Consider the following 27379-nt stretch of genomic DNA (forward strand, 5'->3'; position numbering starts at 1 on the left):
TTGACTTCCTGTCTTTGTGATTGTCTGCTGATTGGTTCCACCTGTCTTTGTCTCATCGTCCTGCTCACCTGCTGGATTCACTCCGTTTCGCTCCTCGGGACACTTCTTCTGCCGTGATTTCACTTCCTACTTTATTTCTGGTGACCTCGTGACCCCTGGACCTCGTGACCTTGTGACCTTGTGACCTCGTGACTTTGTGGCCTCGTGACCTTGTAGCCTTGTGACCTCGTGACCTTGTGACCTTGTAGCCTCGTGACCTTGTGACCTTGTGACCTTGTAGCCTCGTGACCTTGTAGCCTTGTGACCTTGTGACCTTGTGACCTCGTGACCTTGTGACCTCGTGACCTTGTGGATTTACTGTCACCTGCCTGCCGGACCAGCTGCAGTTTGTACAACGTAAGACTTTCTGTTACTAAATCACTGGATCCTCATCTGAGATATACTGTATTTACACACAGGTACACAAGTATCAGTACACACAGGTACACAAGTATCAGTACACACAGGTACACAGGTATCAGTACACACAGGTACACAAGTATCAGTACACACAGGTACACAGGTATCAGTACACACAGGTACACAAGTATCAGTACACACAGGTACACAGGTATCAGTACACACAGGTACACAGGTATCAGTACACACAGGTACACAAGTATCAGTACACACAGGTACACAAGTATCAGTACACACAGGTACACAAGTATCAGTACACACAGGTACACAGGTATCAGTACACACAGGTACACAAGTATCAGTACACACAGGTACACAGGGTTCAGTACACACAGGTACACAGGGTTCAGTACACACAGGTACACAAGTATCAGTACACACAGGTACACAGGGTTCAGTACACACAGGTACACAGGGTTCAGTACACACAGGTACACAAGTATCAGTACACACAGGTACACAGGTATCAGTACACACAGGTACACAGATATAAGTACACACAGGTACACAGGTATCAGTACACACAGGTACACAGGTATCAGTACACACAGGTACACAGGTAGAAGTACACACAGGTACACAGGTATCGGTACACAGGTACACAGGTAGAAGTACACACAGGTACACAGGTATCAGTACACACAGGTACACAGGTATCAGTACACACAGGTATACAGGTATCAGTACATAGGTACACAGGTATCAGTACATACAGGTACACAGGTATAAGTAGGACCTTGTGTTGACAGGTGAGGGGAGTAGGAGGTGAGTGGGAGGATTCGGATGTCTCACTGAGACGTTTCCAGGTTTTCACTCAGCTGTTAGGAGACAGACGACGTCAACAGACAGACAGGTCAGACTGCTGCCAACACACACACACACACACAAACACACACACACGCACTCATAAACACACACAAACACACGCACACACACACACACACACAAACACACACACACACACACACACACGCACTCATAAACACACACACAAACACACGCACACGCACACACACACACACACACACACACACACACACACACACACACACTCCTGCTTGTAACAGAGTATTTCTACACTGTGGTATTACTACTAAAACTACCTAAGTATAAGATCTGAATACTTCTTCTACCACTGAAAGACAAATACACATCATGTAGAATATAGATCTATATATATAGATATAAACTGGAAAAACAAAGTAGTTAACGTGTGTTTGGTGGATTATTTCTCTGTTGTATCAATGCTATTGGTCATTGTATTTTACATGGTTGGAAAGCCTGTTTATTTACCTTCACAATGATGTCCAACTTGTAAGGATCATGCATTTGTGGGATGAGCAGCACAGCTGATGATGTGGGGAGCGCCCAAGAAACATGTTCCAAAATGCTCCTTCAATGGTAAACAGTGTGTTCTCCTGTTGGTACTGACTCTTGTTTTGAGTTGTTTGGTGGATTGGATGATTGAACTCTCTATCAGTAACAAGGAACAAACAAGACATATTGATTGATTGAATCCACCGTCAGGAGCCTCAGTAGCGGTGGAAGATCCATACGCAGCCACAACAGCCTGGCACCTCCTCCTCATGCTGGTCACCAACCTGGTCACACGTTGCTGTGGGATGGCGTTCCATTCCTCAACCAGGATTGGTTGCAGGTCAGCCAGCGTGGTTGTGTTGGTCACTCTAACACGTACAGCACGCCCAAGCTGATCCCACAAGTGTTGAATTGGGTTGAGGTCTGGACTCTTGGAGGCCGTTCCATTCTCTCTCCTCCCACATTGTGGAGGTAGTCTGTGATAACCCTGGCTCTGTGGGGGCGAGCGTTGTTTCTTGGAGGATGAAGTTAGGTCCCAGATTGTGGAGATATGGGATCACCACTGGCTGCAGAATCTCATCCTGATATCTCCCTGCATTGAGATGGCCTTCAATGATGACAAGCCTTGTTTTGCCAGTGAGGGAGATGCCCCCCCCCCCCCCCACACCATGACACTGCCCCCACCAAAAGCTGTTACTCCATCAGTGCTAAAATCAGCATAGCGTTCTCCACGTCGTCTCCATACTTTGACCTGCCGTCCAACTTTAACAGACAGAACCTGGACTCATCACTGAACATGACATTCCCCCACATGTTCAGGTTCCATTGTCTGTGTTGGAGACACCAGCGCCAACGGGCCTGACGGTGAAGGGCAGTCATTGCAGGCTTCCTGGTAGCCTTATGAGAATACACTGTTTACCATTGACAGAGCATTTTGGCAAATTTTTCTTGGGCGCTCCCCACATAATCAGCTGTGCTGCTCATCCCACAAATGCATGATCCTTACAAGTGTGACATCATTGTGAAGGTAAATAAACAGGCTTTCCAACGATGTAAAATACAATGACCATTAGCATTGTAACAACAGAGAAATAATCCACCAAACACATATTTCCAAACTTTGTTTTTCCAGTATATATATCTATTACTTAATAGATGCATGCAGCCAGCAGGAGGCAGCAGAGCGTCTCTGTCCGTCACTCAGCCTCATTAAAATAAATGAGTGGTGTCAGTGTGACAACATGTGAAGAAGGTGTGTGTGTTGTTTCTGACTGAAGAACTACACAAAGTACATGAAACTGAGTCAGTGTGTGTGTGTGTGTGTGTGTGTGTGTGTGTGATCGCACTGCCCCACACTGTTCACACCTTGTGTATACATACCAGTGTGTGTGTGAGGCCTCTCTGTCTGTCGCTGTTTGTTTACTTAGAACTTTATTTTGGGAAAATTCCACCTCGCTGCACGACTCAGGACATAAATCACTGAAATCACCGGACCAGCAGGCAGCAGCTTCTGTCACTCACACACACACACACACGATGAGTTGTGTTTGAGTTGCTGTAACTAAGAACATTTACAGTGTTTTCTTAGTTTATCTTCATATCTCAGACACCAGCGTTGTTATTAATATCACAGTTATTACAGGTAATAATATTAACAGGTAATATTAGTGATGATAATAACAATATTCTTAATTTATGTATTGCTGCATTGGGATTAAATTACTGGTAAATGTTTATATCAAACACTTTTGATTTGTTTGTTTTTTTGCTTTCTTTTATGAAGACATATTTATTAATTAACTAAATCTGTTTATTAATCTGTTAACTCAGATTATCCGTTTGTTTGCTCACTTGATCAATATGTTCACTCTGTTTATTCATTTAATCATTTATGGAGTTTATCAATTTATTTTTGTGGTTTATTAATTGTTTTATCAAATCTATTAACTAAACTTTAATTATTCTGATATGTATTTCTTCCTCTGGTTTATTCACCTCTTTTCTCATTTTTTTTTATCTATTCTTTCCGATTCACTTAATTATTCACAGATTATTAATCTGTTGGCTCGGTTTATTAATCCATTTGTGCGGTTTGCCCGTCAGCAAAATTAATAAATAGATTTAATAGGAAGTATAAACCTGGGACAGAAAGTCATGAACAGAAGATGTAACGGAGGAATAATCAGGACGATTCACCAAAACCATAAATTACAAAAACAAGTGGAGGATTAGATTATAAATGATGAAGACTGTAAATCCATACAGAGACGCCTGCTGGTGAAGATGTGAACAGCAGTCACAACAAAAAACAACCTGCATGATGGGAAATAATTCACTTTCAACGAACCCAAAAGATGATCTGTGGATTATTGTGAGGATCTTGAGGTTATATTAAATATCATTTTTTTAAATGCTCCCCCATAAATCCGTTCCCGTCCACTGAGCTGACGTGGAAGATGTGAATCCCCACATTTAGGTACTTTATACTTTATTTCAAATACCTTGAAAATGGCAGAGAGGCACACAGGCTACAAGAATGTGAAGCTAGTCAGCCAATATGAGCACCAGATAGATATCAGTCATCACATGAAAACAAAAACAAGAACAAAAAAAACATATTTACAGATATAAATTAACACATATTAAAACTCCAAAAGACACTGTGACGGCAGAAATGTATTAAAATGGTATAAAACTGGTAAATATAAGTGATAATGGAATGTCAGCTTACATTTATACTGTGCGTAGTGCAAGGAATACTGTCAATAATACAAATGAAGAATTCACATTCATAACAGCTTTGGTCCAAAGAGAACTGAAGGACGATGACAGAAACCCGGATGGATGAAACGGTACCGATCACAGACGGACTTCACTCGGTTTTTTTTTGTAGTTTTTGAATATTTCGTTTTAACATGCTGCCCTGGATGAAGCCACATATTTAGTTTGGATACAGGTCCGACAAGCACAACATGTCCTACTCAAACTGAAACCATCACAAGCAGCTGGACGCTGGCAGTGGGCTCGCTGGGCTCGCTGGGCTCGCTGGGCTCGGTGGTCTGGGAGGAACCTGAGGCACTGGAGAGGTGGTGTCGTACATCCATCTGTAGTCCTTAAACCCCGTTTATACATATATATTTATATACACACCTTCTAATAAAACACAGTCTGCTTCATGATTCATCAATAACCTCATCAATAATTACTCTGATTATTCAATTATTCAACTGCACCTTCATGGTCTTCATCATTGGATATAGCCGTGTTATCACGTTACTAAATGTTCCACACGGAACATTTCCACGGCGGAAATGAAGTTGTCAATGTACCGTAGACGAGAGGAGAGAATGAACCTTCAACAAACCAAACTCCAATCAAAGAAGTTACAATTTAACACCGTCTAATTCTCCTCAGGAAGGTTTCTGATTTATCTAAACTCGGACTTTCATTTCTTTAGTTTTCACTTTTTAGTTCTAAACTAAACGTTCTCAGTGTCAGAATACAAGTGTGTGGATTATTCTGAGCAACAGGGACTTTATTCCTGTTAAAGGATCTGGAGGTTATAATCAATATTACTGTTTAAGTGCACCACTAAACACTAGAGCTCGTTGAGCTCCACTGAGCTGAGGTGAAGCAGCAGAGAGCGAACACTACGACAGTATCTGCCTGTAGACTCCACACGGAGAGAACGGTACAATCTGAAGTGGTGTACTCTGAAGACAAATCATTTGTTAACTATCTCAGGCCTGCACACTGTGACGGCAGGATGATGGATGATGACCTTAGACCTTTGACCTTTCCTTCTCCGGACACAGACTGTGTTTTACTATCAGGTGTGAACGGGGTCTAAACATCAGGCTTCCTACGTTGTTTCAACAAATACTTTGACCAGTTTCAGTTTGATCTCTCCACTACAGATTACTGAACGCACAGAGACGGTATCGTCTGTTCGGACACAACAGGAAGTTCCCAGCGGCGCCGGGAACACCGGGATCGCAGGAACCCTGAGATCTGTCGAAACAGGAAGTGTTGTAGTTCAGCTCGGCGTCATCAGTGATTCCGTGTATTGAAGAATCCCACGCTGGTCGGCGACTCCTTCACCGTCACCGTGATGAAGTTGGCGGTGACGTCGGTGACGAACACGTGCTCCAGGAGGCTCCGGGCCGGCCGCCAGTCCGTCTCCGTGTCGGACTCCGTGGCGTCGTTGCCGAGGCTTGGCCTGCTGTTGTTTGGATACAGCGCGGCGTCGTGCTCCGATTCACTGCTGCTGGTCTCGTCCGAGTCGCCGGTACTGAGCTCGTTCAGGCTGCGGTTCTGAGAGGCGAGCCCGTGTTTCCTCTCCTCGTGTCTCCCGCCGCCGTTCCCTCGAGCGGAGCCGCTTCCTGTCATCTTCTTAGTCTCTGCTAACCTCCCCTGCTCCGCACCGCCGCCACCTGCAGAGCGCTGCCCGCTGGCTGATGTTCGAGTCTCTTTGATACCGCCCGCTCCTCCTTTTACAACAACGCCGCTGCTCCGTAAGCTGGACCTGGACGCCGCCGCTCCGGCGTTGTTCCCCTGAAGGCTGCTGCCAGCCGGCGGCTTGCTGACGCTCTGCAGGTTGAGAGCTCGGAGGTTGAGCGCCTGGTTGGCTCGGTCTCGAGGCGTGGGCGAGGACGACGCTTTGGAGAGGTTCTGCTGCTTGTGTTGAACCAACCCGGCGCCGTCCTGCCTCCTCTGGCTCAGCGGCGTGCGCTGCACCGCCGCCTGGCCTCCAGCGAAGCCGCTGTGCAAACCCAACGAACCGCCGCCTTGTTTCAGAGCCGACACCTTGTAGCCGTCTCCTCTGCCGGTCTCTGAGATGGAGCGCTTCAGATCGGACAGAGAGTTCTTACTTTGCGTGGACGGACCGGTTTTGCTGTAGGAGGAGGACGGAGACATGGAGCGGCTGGTCCAGATGCAGCTGAGGGATCCCGGTTTGGAGGCGGCGGTCTGGGAGAAGGAGCTGGCAGACGCGGCCTCCTCTCTGGAGGACCTGCTCATCCCGGTGTAGGTGAAGCTGGCCGGCTGCAGAGGCTTCTTCACGCCGGGTCGGGGGTCCTCCCTGGGCGGTCTGAGCACCTGGTGGTGGCGTGGTGGATGAGTAGGAGCTGGAGGAGGTGGAGGAGGAGGAGGAGGAGGAGGTGAAGGAGGAGGAGGCGGTCTGCTCTTGGCTTGTCGTAACGCCCTCAGGTCCGGATGGAGCGGCTTCCTCCCGCGCTTCTTCTTGCAGGGCAGATCGGGTTTGGCGAGAACGATCTGAGGCCTCTTCTGGGGGACGGGGTGGACGCGAGGACCGGGCTTCGCCTTCTTCGTGTGGTCTTCATCCTCTGAGGAAGAGGAGGAGGGGGACGACGAGAGGCCGGAGGAAGAGGAGGACGAGGAGCGGCTGTCTTTAGTGGCGGCTGGTGCCGGCTGCTGAGAGGAAGAACAGGAGTCAGACTGGTGAAGTTGTGATTGTTGTGAACACGTGAGACGCTGGAGAGAAGAAGACTTACCAGAATCTTCCGCGGTCGTCCTCTCGGCCTCTTCCCTTTCTTCTGGAACAGCAGCTCCCTCTCTTGTTCTCTGGCAAACATTTACACAGAAAGACACACAGATTGAGTTCCAGAGTCTGGCTCCACGTCTAACACAGTTTCCTGCTTGTTGCTTTAGTGGATCCTCAGACTCAGAGGTTCATTACTGAAGGCCAGGAGATGTGGCTGAAAGCTCTGGAACATGTCCAGTGAGTGGACCATGGGCTAAAAGTTAAAGGGCGGGTCCATCTGGGAGTAGATATATACTGTATATATATATATATCTACTCCCAGTTACCACATTAAACCAACTCACCTCTTGTGGAAAGCTGCCAGCAGCCGCGGGTCCAGAATATTCTCCTCTGGCTCCCAACTGTTGTGCCTGAAAACATCAGAAAACATCAGAAAACATCAGAAAACGTTTCCTGCAGTAAGGTATCCGAGTACTGGTTCCACCAGCTGCTCAGAGGATGTTTGATGAAGATGTTTACTGGTGTCAGACTGGTTTGGGACCATATAGCTGCAGGACTAATGTAAATATGAAGATTTCAGTCATTTTTTAAGCAAAAATCTAAAATATTCTCACGTTCCAGTTTCTACATCGGGCAGCTTTTCTGCTTTTCTTTGTTTTCTATTGTTGTAAACTGAATATTTTTAAGACAGCTGAAGACTTTGTGATGGTCATGTTTTATTATTTTCTAACATGAATTGAAATGAATCCAGAAAATAATCAGCAGGCTGGTGCACGGTGTCAGGCTGGTGCACGGTGTCAGGCTGGTGCACGGTGTCAGGCTGGTGCACGGTGTCAGACCGGTTTGTGAGCGTAATAGCTGCAGGATTAATGTAAATATTTAAGCCCTTTTATGATGTGCATGAAGATTTCAGTCATTTTTTAAGCAAAACTCTGAGTACTTGTTCCACCAGCTGCACACATGATGTTTGATGGTGTCAGACTGGTTTGGGACCATAATAATTATATATTATATATAAATATATATATATATTTAATGATGTGTATGATGCTGTAATAATAACAGATGAATGTAATGTTTTCTGGCTGCAGGTGCTCCACATCAGCCTGCAGCTGGTAGATCTGGTGCATCTGGTGTATCTGGTGTATATTTTGGTGTGAAAGGCTCAGAGAAGCCAGTAAATGGGTCAGAACTGTGTTCTGCAGCTCAGTGAGTCCATCAGTCAGTGTGTGACAGATGAACCTGCTGGAGTTAGATACTGAGCCCTCCAGCAGCAGAGGGAGCAGAGAGGAGCAGAGAGGAGCAGAGAGGAGCAGAGAGGAGCAGCTCTCATTGTTTGTTTGGGCCATTTCTCCACAGTTAGCTATCGCTAGCATCGTTAGCATCAGGAGGCTAGGCTAGGTGTTAGCATTAGCATTAGCATTAGCGGTACTCACTTGGAGGACCATCCTCTCCACTTCACCAGATACTCGAACCTTCCCTGTGAAAGAGGAACACAGAGGATCAGAACCGGTCCCGGTACCGGACCCGACCCCGCTGGACCCGGTACCGCCGGTTCTCTTACCTTTCTGGGCCGTTTGCTGAGGATACACTCCGCATCAAATACCTGGCCGACTGTGACCCCCTCCATCACTACAGCAGCCGCTCCGAGCCAGCGACGAAACCCTCCGAGCCGCTCCGAAACTCTCCGAACATCTACGAACCAGCGACGAGCTGTTCCGAGCCCCTCCGATCACTACAGCAGCCTGTCCGAGCCCCTCCGAGCTCCTCCGAGCCCCTCCGAGCCAGCGACGAGCCGCTCCAAAACCTTCCGAAACCCTCCGAACCAGCGACGAGCTCCTCCGAGCCCCTCCGATCACTACAGCAGCCCCTCCGAGCCCCTCCGAGCCAGCGACTGGCAACACGCTTTAGGACCCGCCGTGACCACCATAGACCCTCTCTATGACGTCAACACATAATAAACACTATAATAACCATATTTTTAATAATAAATACTGTTATAATAACCATATTATTTATAATAAATACTGTTATAATAACCATGTTATTAATAATAAATAATGTTATAATAACCATATTATTAATAATAATAGTAATAAACGCTATAATAACCATATTTTAATAATAAATACTGTTATAATAACCATATTATTTATAATAAATACTGTTATAATAATCATGTTATTAATAATAAATGATGTTATAATTACCATATTATTAATAATAATAGTAATAATAAACACTATAATAACCATATTATTATTAATAATAAATTATGTTATAATAATCATGTTATTAATAATAAATGATGTTATAATAACCATATTATTAATAAACACACTATAATAACCATATTATTAATAATAAATACAAATAAAATACTAAACAAATTATAATAGTAATAATAATAATAATAATAATAATCATAAACACCTTAAAAAAGAAAGAGTAAAATAAATTTTATTTAAGAATTTTATTTTATTTTAATTTAATTTAATTTATTTTATTTTATTTTATTTTATTTTATTTTATTTTATTTTATTTATTATTTTATTTATTATTTTATTTATTATTTTATTTTATTTTATTTTATTTTATTTTATTTATTTTATCTTGTTTTATTTTATTTTATTTTATTTTACAGACTAAGGTAAACCACAGTAGATCCCGTTCTAATGTGTGCGTGTGGAACCTGCGTCTGAAAGGGGAGGACATTCCGTGTTGCACCAGTGTTATGTATGTTTCTTCCGGTCCTGTTAGGTAACCTGTGTGTGGTTCTCTGGTTCTCTGGTTCTCTGGTTCTCTGGTTCTCTGAGTGACAGCAGAGTTCTTCTTCTTTAAAGGTAATAGCATGTTAAATATGATTGTCGAGTGTTTATAAATGTATCTAAACATGAACTTCATGTCTGTTTGTCCTGATAACAGTTTAATAACCTTCCTCACATGATTACTAAAATAACTCCAGACCTCGTTTAAAAACTAAAGAAATGAAGATTGTTCTTGGTTTTTAGAAACGGACATTCATCCTACAACAGAACTGATGACATGTAGAGACTCTTCAGGGTTCGCTGGTGAATTCGGCTTAAATGTGATCCACAGAAACCTCATTAAAACCCCTGTTATTATATATATAGTGCCTCTCTACTGGCCGCCTCTGAGAGGGTGATTCATGTTATAAGCTCACTTTAAACTAAAGAGTTGCTGCTTAGACTATTAATCAAATGCCGAATTGAAGAGTGACCTTTTCTAAGTTGGGTAAAGTATTGAGTCATATTAACACAGGTATATTACATATGTTAGTAAGAAATGAGGCGTTAAAATGTTACTTTTTTGAATGGAGTTTGGTCAGTATAATGTATTGGATGGGTTTATTGAACATAGAAAATAAGTCTTGAGAGTAGAGCTGCAACGGTTTATTGATTTATTGATTAGTTGATCAGAGTAATCAGTTTTGATAATTAATTAATCATTTAGGTCATTTTTCAAGCAAAAATAATAAACATTTGATGGTTCCAGGTTCTTAAATGTGTTTGATAGACCACAATGAAGATTAACCAATAAAGAAAATAATAAAAATCTGTTTTTTCTAATGACATTAACCAGTGTTTGTATTTATATATATTATATTTGATGTGTAATTCCGTGTCTCAGAGCTGACTGCTGTTGTCCTCCGTCCAGGTGAGTTTGTCTCAGGTGTGGACTGACTGTCTTCAGGTACGAGCCATGCTGCTCCCCCTCCTGCTGCGTCCGTCCCTCTGCTGCCCTCAGGCCTCCGTGTTGTTATCGCGATGTGTCCGGACGCTCCGGTGCGACGCCTCGCGGACGCTGCTGCACTCCCAGGCTGAGCACTTCCTGCGACGGCGGCTCCCCCCGCGCCTCCACGCGCAGAGCCGAGGCGCCAAGAGCCGAGGCAGGAAGTCCAAGAGCCAGGAGGAGGAGTGGAAATCCCGGAACAAGACGGTGCTGACGTACATCGCCGCCGCCGGGGTGGGGATGATCGGTCTGTCGTACGCCTCGGTGCCGCTCTACAGGCTGTACTGCCAGGTGAGGAGACACTTCCTGTTTCCTGGTGGCGGCGTTAACCTCCACACTCCACTTCCTGTGTGACCTTCTTGTTTTTCTGTTCTAGGCGTCGGGGCTCGGCGGCGCGGCGGTGGCGGGCCACGACACAGAGCAGGTGGAGACGATGAAGCCGGTGAAGGAACGCATCCTGAAGATCTCCTTCAACGCGGATACGCACGCCAGCCTGCAGTGGAACTTCAGACCGCAGCAGAGCGAGATCTATGTGAGAACAACTTCCTGTTTATTAACGATTTATTCACACACCTCCTTCCTCCCTCTGACAGCGGACCAGTTCTGGTTCTGACCCCTGCTGCTCTGGACCCAGGTCAGGTTCATCTCTAACGTGTGTGTGTGTGTGTGTGTGTGTGCATGCGTGCGTGCATGCGTGCATGCAGGTGGTTCCGGGTGAGACGGCGTTGGCTTTCTACAGAGCAAAGAACCCCACGAATAAACCCATCATCGGCATCTCCACCTACAACGTGGTGCCCTTCGACGCGGGCCAGTACTTCAACAAGATCCAGGTAGTCTGATCCTCCAGAGTCCAAATGACCACGTGACCCTGAACGCATCAGAACGATGACTATAATCTCTCTCCGCAGTGTTTCTGCTTCGAGGAGCAGCGTCTGAACCCTCACGAGGAGGTGGACATGCCCGTCTTCTTCTACATCGACCCGGAGTTCGACGAGGACCCCCGGATGGCCCGCGTGGACACCATCACCCTGTCCTACACCTTCTTCGAGGCCAAGGAGGGTCAGACGCTCCCGCTGCCCGGATACAGCTACAACTGATCCGTCTGCAGCCGGAGGATCCACCGAGTACTGGACCAGGACCCGGATTCTGGTTCAGAGCTCAGTCCGAAGCAAAATCACAATCCAAGACTCTCTGCTTTTATTCTGGAAATCTGACTTTTACACTGAAAATCCAAACAGGAAAAAGATCCACCATAAGAGATTCAGGAAAATAAATTATTATATTATTATTATTATTATTATTATTATTATTATTATTATTATTTATTATTATTAATGATAATAATAATAAATATTATATATTAATAATAATAAAATATTTACAGATTTTGAGAATTAAGTCAAAATATTTCAAGATAAGCAAGATTATAATATTTTTCAAAAGAAAAATCAGAGATTTGAATACGAGGTGAGAGCAGTCAGATAAGCACCTTATTATTATTATTATTATTATTATTATAATAATATTATTATTATTATTATTATTATAATAATAATAATAATAATAATAATAATAATAATAAGAGATTTTTAGAATTAAGTCAAAATATTTCAAGAAAATGTTAAAATATTTTAAAGAAAGAAAAATCAAAGATGGAGTTTAATTTGAGGTGAGAGCAGACAGATGTTCACCAATAAGCACCTTATTATATTATTATTATTATTATTATTATTAGAGATATATGATATTAAAATATGGTGAACATGATGTAAGACTCGACAACTGGATGGATTTTGAAGCGATCAACATCATGTGAGAATAACAACATTTTGCTCATTTTATTCTGATTTTCTTGATAAGTTACTATTTTTTCTCTAAATATAATATAATATATAATATTAGAGATTTATTTTCCTGATTCTCAGATTAAAGCAGATTTCAGTCTTTGAAAAGTCCTGAATCCAGTTCTGAGTCAGAACCGGTGAGTTCCTCCGGAAGTCCGTCGGCTGATCTTTAAACTTTTCTAAGAAAAGAGGATCGGAACAGAAACTCAGAAACTCAGAACTTCAGAGGCTAAACTTTTCCTTCGTGTCGCTGAAAGACCTCCAACTGTTTGTTTGTGTTCTGACGCCTGAGAGACTGTGTGTATATAAATAAATCAGATAATTATTATTACAGCAGGTGATTGTTCACAAACCTGAAGATGAAATCAATAAATGATGACTGAATCTGGACTCGACTTTAAAACCAGTTAAACAACACAAAGAGACAGAGATTCCACCCAAACCGGTAAGCTGTGAGACCTGATGAGGTGCAGCGTAAGAGAACGACACATTTAGGTAGTTTTTTTATTTTTACGAGCTCTGATTTCTAACTTCATGATGGAAAAATGTTTTTTTTTGTCATATATTTTTTGTTTCTCCAAAATATATTCATGAAAAAGGGCTCAAGTGGTTCAAACATCTTTCTCCTTCTTTTCCTTCTTTTATTTTATTTTTATTCTAGTTATTTTATTTATATTTTTGGATCGTCTCACAGGTGTAACTGTTTTATTTCCTTTCAGCGTCGCATCAAAACACGTCAGTCCATTAGTTAAAAATAATATTCACAAATATAATTTAGAAATAAGGTGACTGGTATTTTTGTCACCATTTTCATGAATTTATTTTGGAGAAACAAGCAGTTATTTACTGAATGAATAGTTTCTGAGCCTCGTGTTGGACACCAGAGGGCAGCAGAGGGATGAAACCTGGAGATCTAAATCAACTTAACTCATTACTATTACACAGTTTAAGAGTTTAAGATGAAAAAATAATTTAAATTAACACATTTTGTTCCATTTCAAATACTAATTTAAGATCAGTATTTAATTTTTTTTTTAAAACTGTACATGTGAGATTATTTTGAAAATATGATTATGGCAACAGAGATGATCTGTTATGCTTTGCAGCGTCAGGACCGGGCTCTAGGTTGCCATAGCAACTTGGAGGATGGACCAATTAGAGGGAGGGCTCGACTCTCCTCCTCCTCCTCCTCCTCATCGTCATCCTCATTCTCCTCCTCCTCTCCTCCTCCTCTCCTCCTCTTCCTCTTCCCCCTCCTCCTCCCTCCATCCCCAATCCACGACACCACCTCCGCTGGAGCCTGGAGGCGGAGGGAGGAGGAGCAGGGAGGAGGAGGAGGAGGAGGAGAGAGAGAGATAGGAGGAGGAGGAGGAGGAAGAGGAGGAGGATGAGAGAGAGAGAGAGGAGGAGGAGAAGGAGGAAGAGGAGGAGAGAGAGAGAAAGGAGGAGGAGGAGGAGAGAGAGAGAGAGAGAGGAGGAGGAGAAGGAGGAAGAGGAGGAGAGAGAGAGAAAGGAGGAGGAGGAGGAGGAGAGAGAGAGGAGGAGGAGGAGGAGGAAGAGGAGGAGGAGGAGGAGGAGGAGGAAGAGGAGGAGAGAGAGAAAGGAGGAGGAGGAGGAGGAGGAAACATTGTGACTTTTTCTCATAAAATATCAACTTTTATTTTGACAAACATTCACATCTACCCAGCTACTGTTGGGAAACAAATCAGAGATTTTGAGATAAATATTTAAAATGTATTAAAAAAAATGATGTAATGATATGACAAAAAAAAGTAAATTTAAGAAAAGGGGTGTCATAGTTTGAGAATTCAATAAAAAATTCAAAAGAAAAAATCATATTTTCAGAAATAAAAGCAAAAATAAAGACAAAATATTCTGACATTTTATTCTATTATGATTAATATGGTTGATGATTAAAATTAGTCAAAATTATGAGATCATAAGACAAACGTTTTATTTGTATCTCGTAATTTTGTGTTAATATCTCATATTTTTGTTCTTCTTGTAAAGTTGTTTAATTCTCACTGTATTCCTGAAACATCGTGACTTTTCCTCATAAAATATCAACTTTTATCTTGAAATATTGTGATTTCATTCTTGAAATTGTATGACTTTATTGTGGAAACTATTTCCTCAAAATGTTACGACATCATTCTTGAAATATTAAGTGTTTTTTTTTCTTGTATAAAAAGTCAACAAAACAACTTTTTGGGGCCTAAAACATTTTATCAACATTTTACAACTTTATAAAATTACTTTTAAAACATATTTGTTTAATCGTGAACAACTAGCGCCGCCCTCCTCTGCCTCTGATATTCTTACTGTTTTAGATATTGTTTGATCCAGTTTATTTTGAATGTGTTGTTTAGAGAGCTGAAGTCTATAAAATGTAGCCCACCATTGTTGTATGTATTCAGAACCACAGATTTTTACATATAGTGGGTTTTGTTTTTCCATAAGAAATTGCTTAATGTCCTATCAATAGATTTGCATATTGAATTACTAGCATATAATGAGTGAGCAGCATAGGTTAGAGGAGATCTACCTTCTGCCTTAGTGAGCAGAACTCTGCACAATGAGAAGAGTCTCTGTGGAACCACTGGTTCACAACCTTTGGGGTCTTTTCTATAATGGGGTTAAAGTTTAAAGCACCTCTGGATTTCCTCTCTTTAGTCTTTTGGATCTCAGGATATGTGACGGAGTTCCTCACAGGAATATTAGAGATTGAGGTCACATGCTTTCTTTCACTGGTAATAGTTCACATGTATTCAGATTAAAGGAGAGCCCAGATGGAAAGGTCTGGGTAAGGCTGACTGAACACAGACATGTGGGATGTGTCGGAGCCTCCCGCGCTGGATCAGTCCTCTCTGTATGATGGAGCCTCTCTGTATGATGGAGCCTCTCTGTATGATGGAGCCTCTCTGTATGATGGAGCCTCCCGTCCAGCGAGAGGCGGTAAATCCTGTTTACACACCTTTTTTGGAAGAATAAGAAGAAGCAGAAGAAGTAGTAGTTGTTGTGTGTTTCTTGCTGCTAGCTTTGACTCTGGAGCAACTTGAAGACACTTAAGGAACTTAATGGACTAAACCTTCGAGGGGTTCCTTGTTCTCTTGGTTCTCTTCAGAGATAAACACGGTAATAATAATAATAATAATAATCATGTCTTGTTTGTGCTCGATGACATTAAATAGAACCAGAACCTTCACGAGAACTCTGCTTCATATCTAGTTGATCTCCTCCACCACTCCACCATCAAACACCACCGGTATTAGTGGTATTAGTGGTATTAGTGTTATTAGTGGTATTAGTGTTATTAGTGTTATTAGTGGTATTAGTGTTATTAGTGTTATTAGTGGTATTAGTGTTATTAGTGTTATTAGTGGTATTAGTGTTATTAGTGTTATTAGTGTTATTAGTGGTATTAGTGTTATTAGTGGTATTAGTGGTATTAGTGTTATTAGTGGTATTAGTGTTATTAGTGTTATTAGTGGTATTAGTGTTATTAGTGTTATTAGTGTTATTAGTGGTATTAGTGTTATTAGTGGTATTAGTGGTATTAGTGTTATTAGTGGTATTAGTGGTATTAGTGTTATTAGTGGTATTAGTGTTATTAGTGTTATTAGTGGTATTAGTGTTATTAGTGTTATTAGTGGTATTAGTGTTATTAGTGTTATTAGTGGTATTAGTGTTATTAGTGGTATTAGTGTTATTAGTGTTATTAGTGGTATTAGTGTTATTAGTGTTATTAGTGGTATTAGTGTTATTAGTGTTATTAGTGGTATTAGTGTTATTAGTGTTATTAGTGGTATTAGTGTTATTAGTGTTATTAGTGGTATTAGTGTTATTAGTGGTATTAGTGTTATTAGTGTTATTAGTGGTATTAGTGTTATTAGTGTTATTAGTGGTATTAGTGTTATTAGTGTTATTAGTGGTATTAGTGTTATTAGTGGTATTAGTGTTATTAGTGTTATTAGTGGTATTAGTGTTATTAGTGGTATTAGTGGTATTAGTGTTATTAGTGGTATTAGTGTTATTAGTGGTATTCGTGTTATTAGTGGTATTAGTGTTATTAGTGTTATTAGTGTTATTAGTGGTATTAGTGTTATTAGTGTTATTAGTGTTATTAGTGTTATTAGTGGTATTAGTGTTATTAGTGTTATTAGTGTTATTAGTGGTATTAGTGTTATTAGTGGTATTCGTGTTATTAGTGGTATTAGTGTTATTAGTGGTATTAGTGTTATTAGTGGTATTAGTGGTATTAGTGGTATTAGTGTTATTAGTGGTATTAGTGTTATTAGTGGTATTAGTGTTATTAGTGGTATTAGTGGTATTAGTGGTATTAGTGGTATTAGTGTTATTAGTGGTATTCGTGTTATTAGTGGTATTAGTGTTATTAGTGGTATTAGTGTTATTAGTGGTATTAGTGGTATTAGTGGTATTAGTGTTATTAGTGGTATTCGTGTTATTAGTGGTATTAGTGTTATTAGTGGTATTAGTGTTATTAGTGTTATTAGTGTTATTAGTGGTATTAGTGTTATTAGTGGTATTAGTGTTATTAGTGGTATTAGTGTTATTAGTGTTATTAGTGGTATTAGTGGTATTAGTGTTATTAGTGGTATTCGTGTTATTAGTGGTATTAGTGTTATTAGTGTTATTAGTGGTATTCGTGTTATTAGTGTTATTAGTGTTATTAGTGGTATTAGTGGTATTAGTGTTATTAGTGGTATTAGTGGTATTAGTGTTATTAGTGGTATTAGTGTTATTAGTGTTATTAGTGGTATTCGTGTTATTAGTGTTATTAGTGTTATTAGTGTTATTAGTGGTATTAGTGTTATTAGTGTTATTAGTGGTATTCGTGTTATTAGTGTTATTAGTGTTATTAGTGTTATTAGTGTTATTAGTGGTATTAGTGTTATTAGTGTTATTAGTGTTATTAGTGGTATTAGTGTTATTAGTGTTATTAGTGGTATTAGTGTTATTAGTGTTATTAGTGTTATTAGTGGTATTAGTGGTATTAGTGTTATTAGTGGTATTAGTGTTATTAGTGGTATTAGTGGTATTAGTGTTATTAGTGTTATTAGTGGTATTAGTGTTATTAGTGTTATTAGTGGTATTAGTGTTATTAGTGTTATTAGTGGTATTAGTGTTATTAGTGGTATTAGTGTTATTAGTGGTATTAGTGGTATTAGTGTTATTAGTGTTATTAGTGGTATTAGTGTTATTAGTGGTATTAGTGTTATTAGTGGTATTAGTGTTATTAGTGGTATTAGTGGTATTAGTGGTATTAGTGGTATTCGTGTTATTAGTGGTATTAGTGTTATTAGTGGTATTAGTGTTATTAGTGGTATTAGTGGTATTAGTGGTATTAGTGTTATTAGTGGTATTAGTGTTATTAGTGGTATTAGTGTTATTAGTGGTATTAGTGGTATTAGTGTTATTAGTGGTATTAGTGGTATTAGTGGTATTCGTGTTATTAGTGGTATTAGTGGTATTCGTGTTATTAGTGTTATTAGTGGTATTAGTGTTATTAGTGGTATTAGTGGTATTAGTGTTATTAGTGGTATTAGTGTTATTAGTGGTATTAGTGTTATTAGTGGTATTAGTGTTATTAGTGTTATTAGTGGTATTAGTGTTATTAGTGTTATTAGTGGTATTAGTGTTATTAGTGGTATTAGTGTTATTAGTGTTATTAGTGGTATTAGTGTTATTAGTGGTATTAGTGGTATTAGTGTTATTAGTGTTATTAGTGGTATTAGTGGTATTAGTGGTATTAGTGGTATTAGTGGTATTAGTGTTATATAAACTTATAAACCTGCATTTCTAGATCTCTTTTCTAGTCTTCCGACCACTCAGAGCTCTTTACACTACATGTCAGTATGCACACACTGATATCAGAGGCTCATCAGGATCTGATCTAAAGACTCATTTGGGGGTTAAGTGTTTTGCTCAAGGACACATCGACATGTGACCCGGAGCAGCCGGGGATCGAACCACCGACCTTCTGATTGGTGGACGACCTGCTCTACCCTCTGAGACACAGCTCATTAACTTCAGTGTTAACGTTACATCACACCTCCATATTTGACTTGTTTCATGTCTCAGGCGTCTGTAAAGTTGAACCCTCAGTTCAGCTCACTGGATCCTGTCAGAACCGTCAGAACCGGTCCCCCTGCTGACCTGAACCGGTACCGGGTCCATCAGGTAGTCCCCCTGCTGACCTGAACCGGTACCGGGTCCATCAGGTAGTCCCCCTGCTGCCCTGAACCGGTACCGGGTCCATCAGGTAGTCCCCCTGCTGACCTGAACTGGTACCGGGTCCATCAGGTAGTCCCCCTGCTGCCCTGAACCGGTACCGGGTCCATCAGGTAGTCCCCCTGCTGACCTGAACCGGTACCGGGTCCATCAGGTAGTCCCCCTGCTGACCTGAACTGGTACCGGGTCCATCAGGTAGTCCCCCTGCTGCCCTGAACCGGTACCGGGTCCATCAGGTAGTCCCCCTGCTGCCCTGAACCGGTACCGGGTCCATCAGGTAGTCCCCCTGCTGCCCTGAACCGGTACCGGGTCCATCAGGTAGTCCCCCTGCTGACCTGTCTAGTCTGAATATTAATATTTTACTTTACTAGTTATGTATATGTTGTCAACACAGGATACAATTAGATAACAAGAGCACTAGTCTATAAAATCAGATGTCAGATAATGAGTCAGTGCTGTTTGTTTGTTTGTTTGTTTGTTTGTTTGTTTGTTTGTTTGTTTGTTTGTTATATTAGTTGTAATATTTTACACATGGTTGGGATTAGTGTTGAAATAAATAGTGGATCAATTGATTGATATACCCTGAGCTTCATCACATTCTACCATTGTGCATCATCACATTCTACCATTGTGCATCATCACGTTCTACCATTGTGCATCATCACATTCTACCATTGTGCATCATCACGTTCTACCATTGGGCATCATCACATTCTACCATTGTGCATCATCACATTCTACCATTGTGCATCATCACGTTCTACCATTGTGCATCATCACGTTCTACCATTGTGCATCATCACATTCTACCATTGTGCATCATCACGTTCTACCATTGTGCATCATCACATTCTACCATTGTGCATCATCACGTTCTACCATTATGCATCATCACATTCTACCATTGTGCATCATCACGTTCTACCATTGTGCATCATCACGTTCTACCATTGTGCATCATCACATTCTACCATTGTGCATCATCACATTCTACCATTGTGCATCATCACGTTCTACCATTGTGCATCATCACATTCTACCATTGTGCATCATCACGTTCTACCATTGTGCACAGTATAACATCAATAATAAACTACTAAATAGTATAACTTTGACTCCAGATAGAGTCGTTTTATGATAATAATGAAACATGATGAAGTGAAGTTGAGATGATAACAAATAAGATAAAGATCAATACTGGACCAGTTTCAGAAAGTTTGTTCCCTTTAGTCACTTAGACACATAAACATTTAAAAACAGAGTCCAGGTTGAAAAATACCAAAGGTAACCTTTAAACTACCAAAGGTAACTTTTAAACTACCAAAGGTAACCTTTAAACTTACTTTTTGAAATATTAATTTAATGGAATTAAAGGAGTTAATTGTTGTCGCTGTTAAAACAAGCAGCCGTAACAGATCGTTGCCTCTATTAAATAAAATCTAAAAGTAATAACGTTCTGATTTCAGTCTGTTTTTGAGAGCACAGAGCGGTTTCAGTCGGCACCGTGACGTCCTGATGTTTAACATCTGTAATATCATCTCTGTGTTTCTGTCTCTCTGCAGCCGGATGGCTTCCTGCTGGTTGTTCATCCTCCTCTTCACCTCCAGCTCCTCGGCTCACAATGACTTCTTCACCTCCATCGGTGAGTTCATCATCTTCATCTCCCTCCTCTGCCTCACTCTGTGGAGGTAAACTAATGTTAAAAACATCTGGAAACATCTGGAAACTGTAGCTGGTTTAAACAGAAACATTTCTTCTTTAAATGAAGCAGATACTGAACTGCAACCAGGCTCACATCTCTACTGTAGATCAACCCAAACAACTGCAACCAGGCTCACATCTCTACTGTAGATCAACCCAAACAACTGCAACCAGGCTCACATCTCTACTGTAGATCAAACCAAACAACTGCAACCAGGCTGACATCTCTACTGTAGATCAACCCAAACAACTGCAACCAGGCTTACATCTCTACTGTAGATCAAACCAAACAACTGCAACCAGGCTCACATCTCTACTGTAGATCAAACCAAACAACTGCAACCAGGCTCACATCTCTACTGTAGATCAAACTAAAGAACTGCAACCAGGCTCACATCTCTACTGTAGATCAAACTAAAGAACTGCAACCAGGCTCACATCTCTACTGTAGATCAACCCAAACAACTGCAACCAGGCTCACATCTCTACTGTAGATCAACCCAAACAACTGCAACCAGGCTCACATCTCTACTGTAGATCAAACCAAACAACTGCAACCAGGCTGACATCTCTACTGTAGATCAACCCAAACAACTGCAACCAGGCTTACATCTCTACTGTAGATCAAACCAAACAACTGCAACCAGGCTCACATCTCTACTGTAGATCAAACTAAAGAACTGCAACCAGGCTCACATCTCTACTGTAGATCAAACTAAAGAACTGCAACCAGGCTTACATCTCTACTGTAGATCAAACGAACAACTGCAACCAGGCTCACATCTCTACTATAGATCAAACTAAAGAACTGCAACCAGGCTCACATCTCTACTGTAGATCAAACCAAACAACTGCAACCAGGCTCACATCTCTACTGTAGATCAAACTAAAGAACTGCAACCAGGCTCACATCTCTACTGTAGATCAAACTAAAGAACTGCAACCAGGCTCACATCTCTACTGTAGATCAAACTAAAGAACTGCAACCAGGCTCACATCTCTACTGTAGATCAAACTAAAGAACTGCAACCAGGCTCACATCTCTACTATAGATCAAACTAAAGAACTGCAACCAGGCTCACATCTCTACTATAGATCAAACCAAACAACTGCAACCAGGCTCACATCTCTACTATAGATCAAACTAAAGAACTGCAACCAGGCTGACATCTCTACTGTAGATCAAACCAAACAACTGCAACCAGGCTCACATCTCTACTGTAGATCAAACTAAAGAACTGCAACCAGGCTCACATCTCTACTGTAGATCAAACTAAAGAACTGCAACCAGGCTCACATCTCTACTGTAGATCAAACCAAACAACTGCAACCAGGCTTACATCTCTACTGTAGATCAAACTAAAGAACTGCAACCAGGCTCACATCTCTACTATAGATCAAACTAAAGAACTGCAACCAGGCTCACATCTCTACTGTAGATCAAACCAAACAACTGCAACCAGGCTCACATCTCTACTGTAGATCAAACTAAAGAACTGCAACCAGGCTCACATCTCTACTATAGATCAAACTAAAGAACTGCAACCAGGCTCACATCTCTACTGTAGATCAAACCAAACAACTGCAACCAGGCTCACATCTCTACTGTAGATCAAACTAAAGAACTGCAACCAGGCTCACATCTCTACTGTAGATCAAACTAAAGAACTGCAACCAGGCTCACATCTCTACTATAGATCAAACTAAAGAACTGCAACCAGGCTCACATCTCTACTGTAGATCAAACTAAAGAACTGCAACCAGGCTCACATCTCTACTATAGATCAAACTAAAGAACTGCAACCAGGCTTACATCTCTACTGTAGATCAAACTAAAGAACTGCAACCAGGCTCACATCTCTACTATAGATCAAACCAAACAACTCTGAACGGCAGAGTTCATAGAAGAAGAAGTTCTTAAAGGGTCAGTTCAGCCAAAATACTAAAATACTAAACCACATCTGTTCATCTCTTCTGTATCTAGCTGGAGGCAGAAATCTATAAACCTGGACAAATCAAAGCAGACCTCTCTGGGTGGACCGACACCGGAGCTGAAACACTTCGTCAATTAGTTGATCAACAGACGATTAATCAGCGGATTTCTATTTCCGTCTCTTCTTCCGTCGTTAACTGAATGTATTCTGGTTTTAAACTGTCGGTCGAACAAAACAAGCGATTTGAAATAATAATTTTTTCAGACTTTTTTTCCCAGATCTTTTTTTTCAGACTTTTTTTTCGAAAATTTTTTCAGACATTTTTTTCAGATTTTTTTTTCGGGCATTTTTTTCAGATCTTTTTTTCAGACTTTTTTTTCGGATATTTTTTCAGACTTCCTCAGATCTTTTTTTCAGATCTTTTTTTTCGGACATTTTTTCAGACTTCCTCAGATCTTTTTTTCAGACATTTTTTTTCAGATCTTTTTTTTCAGACTTTTTTTTCGGACATTTTTTCAGACTTTTTTCAGATCTTTTTTTTCGGACACTTTTTCAGACTTTTTTCAGATATTTTTTTTCCGAAATTTTTTCAGACATTTTTTCAGATATTTTTTTTCAGACTTTTTTTTCAGACTTTTTTTCAGACTTTTTTTCGGACATTTTTTCAGACTTTTTTTCAGATATTTTTTTTCAGACTTTTTTTTCAGACTTTTTTTCAGACTTTTTTTCGGACATTTTTTCAGACTTTTTTTCAGATATTTTTTTCTGACTTTTTTTTCTGACTTTTTTTCGGACATTTTTTCAGATCTTTTTTTTCTGACTTTTTTTTTCAGACTTTTTTTCGGACATTTTTTCAGACTTTTTTTTCAGACTTTTTTTCATCTGACATTTTTTCTGACTTTTTTCAGATATTTTTTTTTCGGACACTTTTTCAGACTTTTTTTCAGATATTTTTTTTCCGAAATTTTTTCAGACATTTTTTCAGATATTTTTTTTCAGACTTTTTTTTCAGACTTTTTTTCAGACATTTTTTTCCGATATTTTTTCAGACTTTTTTTCAGACATTTTTTTCCGATATTTTTTTTCGGACTTTTTTTTCAGACTTTTTTCAGATATTTTTTCAGACTTTTTTCCGATTTTTTTTTTCGGACATTTTTTCAGACTTTTTTTTCAGATCTTTCTTTTCGGACTTTTTTTTCAGACTTTTTTCCGATTTTTTTTTTTCGGACATTTTTTCAGATGTTTTTTTCAGACTTTTTTTTCGGACATTTTTTAGATCTTTTTTTTCGGACATTTTTTTAGATCTTTTATTTTCAGCTCCGCTTGCAGGGCTAACAGTGTGCAACCATAGCTAACGTTTGGTTAGAAATGGAGTCCATTAACGGCAATAAACGTCCAGCCCCCCCACCACAAACTCAGACTCCAACACAAACTCCACGGAAGCACAAAAAAACAAACTTTTAATATCTAGTGAAGCCCGTCTGGCAAAACAAGAATGTGACCGACGTCGGGGAGAAAACTAGGATCAACATCGGCCGGGTCTTCGATTCATGGTGGTACCTTTTGTTTACAAGCGTAAGCGCGAGCAACAGGACGCCGACTGTCGTAATCGTGGTAACCAGCACTCTCTGATTCCCTTTAAACGAGAAAACAATCTACGGATTATCTGAGGATGGAAGTAGTTTTTATCTGCAGCCCTAAAAGAAAGGAAATCTATTTTGGGTAATTGCGTTGAAGTGACCGTTTAATGTTGATGATGTGTGTTTTCAGGTCACATGACCGACCTGCTGTCCACAGAGAAGGACCTGGTGACCTCGCTGAAGGACTACATCCGAGCAGAGGAGAGCAAACTGGAGCAGATCAAAAGGTCGGAGACGTCTCAGGTGTTGTTCTGTCATTATGTGGTCTTAATGGTCATACTGGGAGCATCTATTCAGCCACAGTCTAAACCGTCCACACACGCCACTGCTACATTCACAGCTTTAACGTTACTGCTGACGTCATACTGACCGCGGTGGCCGCCGGCCGGGTTTATGATTCACGGGAGGAAACCCTGAGTCTGTGTTGCAGGACGGGGTTTGGTCTGAATGGTCTGAATACTCTGTTGTCTTCCTGGTAGTTCATTACTGACTGAAACATGAGAACAGACCCAGTGTCTGCTCTCTCTCTGTTGTATCGTCTGTCCTGGAGGTGTGGCAGACAGACGCCTGACGTCCCCTGTGTGTGTCCTCAGATGGGCGGACAAACTGGATGTCCTGTCGGCGGCGGCCACTCAGGACCCCGAGGGCTTCCTGGGACACCCGGTCAACGCCTTCAAACTGATGAAGAGACTCAACACGGAGTGGGCGGAGCTGGAGAGCCTGGTGCTCACTGACATGTCTGATGGTAACACACATAACGGACCGATGTCCTTCATCATGTCCTGCCAGAGACACTGACTCTTCTTCTGTGGTGTTTTCCAGTGTTCATCTCTAACCTCACCATCCAGAGGCAGCACTTCCCCAACGATGACGACCAGACCGGAGCGGCCAAAGCTCTGATGAGGCTGCTGGACACTTACCAGCTGGACACCAACACCATCTCCACCGGACAGCTGCCGGGTCAGCAGACATCACACCTCAGAAACCAACCACCGCCACGGAACATCTGAATATCATAATAAAGATCCCTCTTTCGCTGTCTCAGGCTCGTCCTCGGTCTCCAGCGCTCTGACTGTGGACGACTGCTACGACCTCGGGAAGGTGGCGTACTCGGAGGCGGACTACTACCACACGGAGCTGTGGATGGTTCAGGCCCTGAAGCAGCTGGATGCTGGAGAGACGTCCAGCACCGTGGACGCCGTCACCATCCTGGACTACCTGAGCTATTCCGTCTACCAGCAGGGGGAGCTGGAGACGGCGCTGGACTTCACCCGCAGGCTGCTGGAGCTCGGTCAGTCACATGATGCACACGTTCACATGCAACGTTAGCTGGGTTCAGATTGTTTGAAGTGGGGTTGTATGTATACTCCTCTGTTCTGAGAGGTAAAATTAGTGTTTCTGTGAATGGAGTCTGGTGGCTTTGAAGACAAGCCAAGGCTCTTAAATGACCTTGGTTCTTAGTTTATGTCTGACTGAGCCGGATTCTGATTCTGCCCGGTTAGACCCGATACACCAGCGAGCCAAAGGGAACCTGAAGTACTTTGAGTATCAGCTGGACAAACAGAAGAAGGTGGAGGAGAGCGAGGAGGAGGAGGAGGAGAGGAGGCAGAGGAGGGCGACCCGGGGTCGGCCTGCTGACTACCTGCCGGAGAGGAAGCAGTACGAGCAGCTGTGTCGCGGCGAGGGCCTCCGGATGGTGAGGAGATGGAAACACATAAATACACTCTCCTGTTAGACATCATCTAAATCATCCTCTTCTGTCAGACTCCTCGCAGGCAGAGCCGCCTCTTCTGCCGTTACCACGACAACAACCGCCACCCCAAATACGTGATCGGCCCGGTGAAGCAGGAGGACGAGTGGGACCGCCCCCGCATCGTCCGATACCACAACATCGTGTCCGACGCGGAGATGGAGAAGGTGAAAGAGCTCGCCAAACCCCGGGTGAGTCGCGGCAGAGCCACAGAGCTGTTTATCTGGGAGGAGTTACTTCCTGTCGCAGCGTAGCGTTGACCGTCTCTATTGTCTTGTGGGGTTTTATGTAAAGAGTAACACGTCCACAGTGTGGGAGTCGGTGTGTGTCTCCCTGTAACTATCGGCCGATTGGCTCCACAGCTGCGTCGAGCCACCATCTCCAACCCCGTCACCGGCGTGCTGGAGACGGCCCACTACCGCATCAGCAAGAGGTAAGAGCTTCATGTTTTTAAATGTGTTAACACTCCATGAGACAGTATCATCCTCTCCCCTCCTCTCCTCTCCTCTCACCTCCTCTCCTCCCCTCTCCTCCTCTCCTCTCCTCTCCTCTCTTCTCCTCTCTCCTCTCCTCTCCCCTCCTCTCCTCTCCTCTCCTCTCTCCTCTCTTCTCCTCTCCTCTCCTCTCCTCTCCTCTCCTCTCCTCTCTCTCTCTCCTCTCCTCTCATCTCCTCCTCTCCTCCTCTCCTCCTTCTCTCCTCTCCTGTCTCTCTCCTCTCCTCTCATCTCCTCTCCTCTTCTCCTCTCCTCTCCTTCTCTCCTCTCCTCTCTCTCTCCTCTCCTCTCATCTCCTCTCCTCTCCTCTCATCTCCTCTCCTCCTCTCCTCCTTCTCTCCTCTCCTCTCTCTCTCCTCTCCTCTCATCTCCTCTCCTCTCCTCCTCTCCTCCTTCTCTCCTCTCCTCTCATCTCCTCTCCTCTCCTCCTCTCCTCCTCATCTCCTCTCCTCTCCTCTCCTCTCCTCTCCTCTCCTCTCCTCCTCATCTCCTCTCCTTTCCTCTCCTCTCCTCTCCTCCTTCTCTCCTCCTTCTCTCCTCCTTCTCTCCTCTCCTCTCAACTCCTTTTCTCCTCCTCTCCTCCTTCTCTCCTCTCCTCTTCTCTCCTCCTCATCTCCTCTCATCTCCTCTCCTCTTCTCTCCTCTCCTCGCCTCTCCTCCTCCTCTTCCTCTCAGTGCTTGGCTGGCAGCGTTTGAACACCCAGTGGTGGACCGGATCAACCAGAGGATCGA

At 42.0% G+C, this 27379-nt stretch overlaps 3 protein-coding genes across 5 annotated transcripts in view; 2 read left to right on the forward strand and 1 right to left on the reverse strand.

Annotated features, from left to right (window-relative positions):
* Positions 1–4247: 4247 nt before the first annotated feature.
* LOC119479197 (chromobox protein homolog 2-like) lies at positions 4248–9078 on the reverse strand. 2 transcript variants are annotated; one of them, XM_037754547.1, is made up of 5 exons: positions 8844–9078; positions 8716–8759; positions 7624–7689; positions 7290–7359; positions 4248–7209 (listed from the first exon to the last, which is right to left on the reverse strand). In XM_037754547.1, exons 1-5 carry the CDS (start codon positions 8907–8909, stop codon positions 5827–5829), a joined length of 1629 nt encoding a protein of 542 aa, XP_037610475.1. In that variant the 5' UTR covers positions 8910–9078; the 3' UTR covers positions 4248–5826. The 2 variants fall into 2 exon arrangements, with proteins under 2 accessions (XP_037610475.1, XP_037610476.1); XM_037754548.1 differs by having other exon boundaries at positions 4248–7206; positions 8844–9076.
* An 892-nt stretch (positions 9079–9970) lies between these two features.
* LOC119479205 (cytochrome c oxidase assembly protein COX11, mitochondrial) lies at positions 9971–12539 on the forward strand. 2 transcript variants are annotated; one of them, XM_037754561.1, is made up of 6 exons: positions 9979–10053; positions 10086–10122; positions 10958–11323; positions 11409–11564; positions 11737–11862; positions 11941–12539. In XM_037754561.1, the coding sequence occupies exons 3-6, from the start codon at positions 11003–11005 to the stop codon at positions 12127–12129; spliced, it is 792 nt and encodes a 263-aa protein (XP_037610489.1). In that variant the 5' UTR covers positions 9979–10053; positions 10086–10122; positions 10958–11002; the 3' UTR covers positions 12130–12539. The 2 variants fall into 2 exon arrangements, with proteins under 2 accessions (XP_037610488.1, XP_037610489.1); XM_037754560.1 differs by having other exon boundaries at positions 9971–10122.
* A 1913-nt stretch (positions 12540–14452) lies between these two features.
* The window catches only part of p4ha1a (prolyl 4-hydroxylase, alpha polypeptide I a), a 16589-nt gene continuing 3662 nt past the window's right edge, over positions 14453–27379 (forward strand). Inside the window, exons 1-10 of the mRNA XM_037754549.1 lie at positions 14453–16011; positions 20691–20770; positions 24534–24630; positions 24997–25148; positions 25226–25363; positions 25449–25694; positions 25906–26099; positions 26168–26344; positions 26516–26586; positions 27323–27379. The exon at positions 27323–27379 is cut by the window's right edge and continues 43 nt beyond it. Of these exons, the coding sequence (XP_037610477.1) occupies positions 20695–20770; positions 24534–24630; positions 24997–25148; positions 25226–25363; positions 25449–25694; positions 25906–26099; positions 26168–26344; positions 26516–26586; positions 27323–27379 (1208 nt within the window). The 5' untranslated portion in view covers positions 14453–16011; positions 20691–20694. The remainder of the gene's footprint in view (positions 16012–20690; positions 20771–24533; positions 24631–24996; positions 25149–25225; positions 25364–25448; positions 25695–25905; positions 26100–26167; positions 26345–26515; positions 26587–27322) is intronic.

Source organism: Sebastes umbrosus, chromosome 20, assembly GCF_015220745.1.
Source record: "Sebastes umbrosus isolate fSebUmb1 chromosome 20, fSebUmb1.pri, whole genome shotgun sequence".
NCBI lineage: Eukaryota > Metazoa > Chordata > Actinopteri > Perciformes > Sebastidae > Sebastes > Sebastes umbrosus.

Coding starts and splice junctions, on each gene's coding strand:
- LOC119479205 (XM_037754560.1), top strand. CDS start 11,003: ATGCTGCTCCCCCTCCTGCTGCGTCCGTCCCTCTGCTGCCCTCAGGCC. Junction 11,565..11,736: donor CGCAGCAGAGCGAGATCTAT/GTGAGAACAACT, acceptor GCGTGCATGCAG/GTGGTTCCGGGTGAGACGGC. Junction 11,863..11,940: donor AGTACTTCAACAAGATCCAG/GTAGTCTGATCC, acceptor CTCTCTCCGCAG/TGTTTCTGCTTCGAGGAGCA.
- LOC119479197 (XM_037754547.1), bottom strand. CDS start 8,909: ATGGAGGGGGTCACAGTCGGCCAGGTATTTGATGCGGAGTGTATCCTC. Junction 7,690..8,715: donor TGGAGAGGATGGTCCTCCAA/GTGAGTACCGCT, acceptor TGATGTTTTCAG/GCACAACAGTTGGGAGCCAG. Junction 7,360..7,623: donor CTGGCAGCTTTCCACAAGAG/GTGAGTTGGTTT, acceptor AATGTTTGCCAG/AGAACAAGAGAGGGAGCTGC.